This window comes from Phytophthora infestans, genomic scaffold (genome assembly GCF_000142945.1).
Source record: "Phytophthora infestans T30-4 supercont1.221 genomic scaffold, whole genome shotgun sequence".
NCBI lineage: Eukaryota > Oomycota > Peronosporomycetes > Peronosporales > Peronosporaceae > Phytophthora > Phytophthora infestans.
The window spans coordinates 26,087-27,097 of NW_003303538.1; the positions used below are offsets into that span (position 1 = coordinate 26,087).

Below are 1,011 nucleotides of genomic sequence, written 5' to 3' on the forward strand. Positions count from 1 at the left end.
GGTCCTTTCGCCCAGGCCCAAACCTACGCAACTTGGGTGAGTGGCTCGGGTTTGGAATGAATAGCCCTATTATTAGGAAAATGGCCTTTGGTCTGCTCAGGCTTAGGGCATCTATCCTTCAAGTAACCCATGCCCGCACCGTTGTATCTGAATGGCGGATATCCCAGAGTCGAATCGTACCGTCCATTCCAGCGGAGAGGAATTGGTCTGCAGTGGGGTGCATCATCAGCGACGTGACCCCTGCCATCATTCGACTTCACGTGAGCACTACCAAGCACCTTATAGTACAACTACGGTACGTATTGAATCGAGTTACCTATCGGTGTGGCCAGTGTAGTAGCGAAGAAACTTGTTGTCGAAGAACGAATGATACCGAATGCGGTCTATGCGAACAGATAAGAGCCATGGTAACTACCTTCAATATACCAATAAGCAAGCAGTGCCGACCAAGAAACGTACGATCATTCGCAGTGTTAGCCGATGAGAAGATCACACAGTCCAGGTGATGGGTAAACCTCACAATGCCTACGCCGTATCGCTTCGTCAAGATCGTCTTGGCAACACTGCCGAGAGCAATCGTCACCTGTTACCCTTCGATCAGCGCAGATATCATCGGTAGCAGTACATCAACGTACGTTCCACTCAAGCAGTTAATCATGGACATAACACCATCTCTGCGACTCGTGACGCACCGCTCGCCGTTGCGGTGGAAGTCCAGCGACGTGATCTGAACGTTCGGATCTTCATCCTCCTGCAGACAGTTGACGGCCGGTTGCTTCAGTAAAACAGACATATATATACAACTAGTATTTTCAGCTATGGGAAAAGCTTTCACCGACCTGCGGGGCAAAGTTGCGAGCGACGCTGAAGGAGCGCAACACGGCATCGGTCAGCTCCACTCCTCCGTCTGCCATTATTGCAAATTTGACAAAATAAAACTCCATCATGATAAATCTAATACAAAAAGCAAATTAAAAAACGCTTTTTTTAACTCATACTGATATCCGCTCG

The 1,011-nt window shown here is 48.6% G+C and overlaps 1 protein-coding gene across 1 annotated transcript; it reads right to left on the bottom strand.

Annotated features, from left to right (window-relative positions):
* Positions 1-118: 118 nt before the first annotated feature.
* Positions 119-914, bottom strand: PITG_21175 (uncharacterized protein; the record flags this gene model as incomplete). The annotated part of the gene is made up of 5 exons (XM_002895221.1): positions 119-254; positions 317-383; positions 460-563; positions 636-751; positions 840-914. 5 exons carry the CDS (start codon positions 912-914, stop codon positions 119-121), a joined length of 498 nt encoding a protein of 165 aa, XP_002895267.1.
* Positions 915-1,011: the final 97 nt, after the last annotated feature.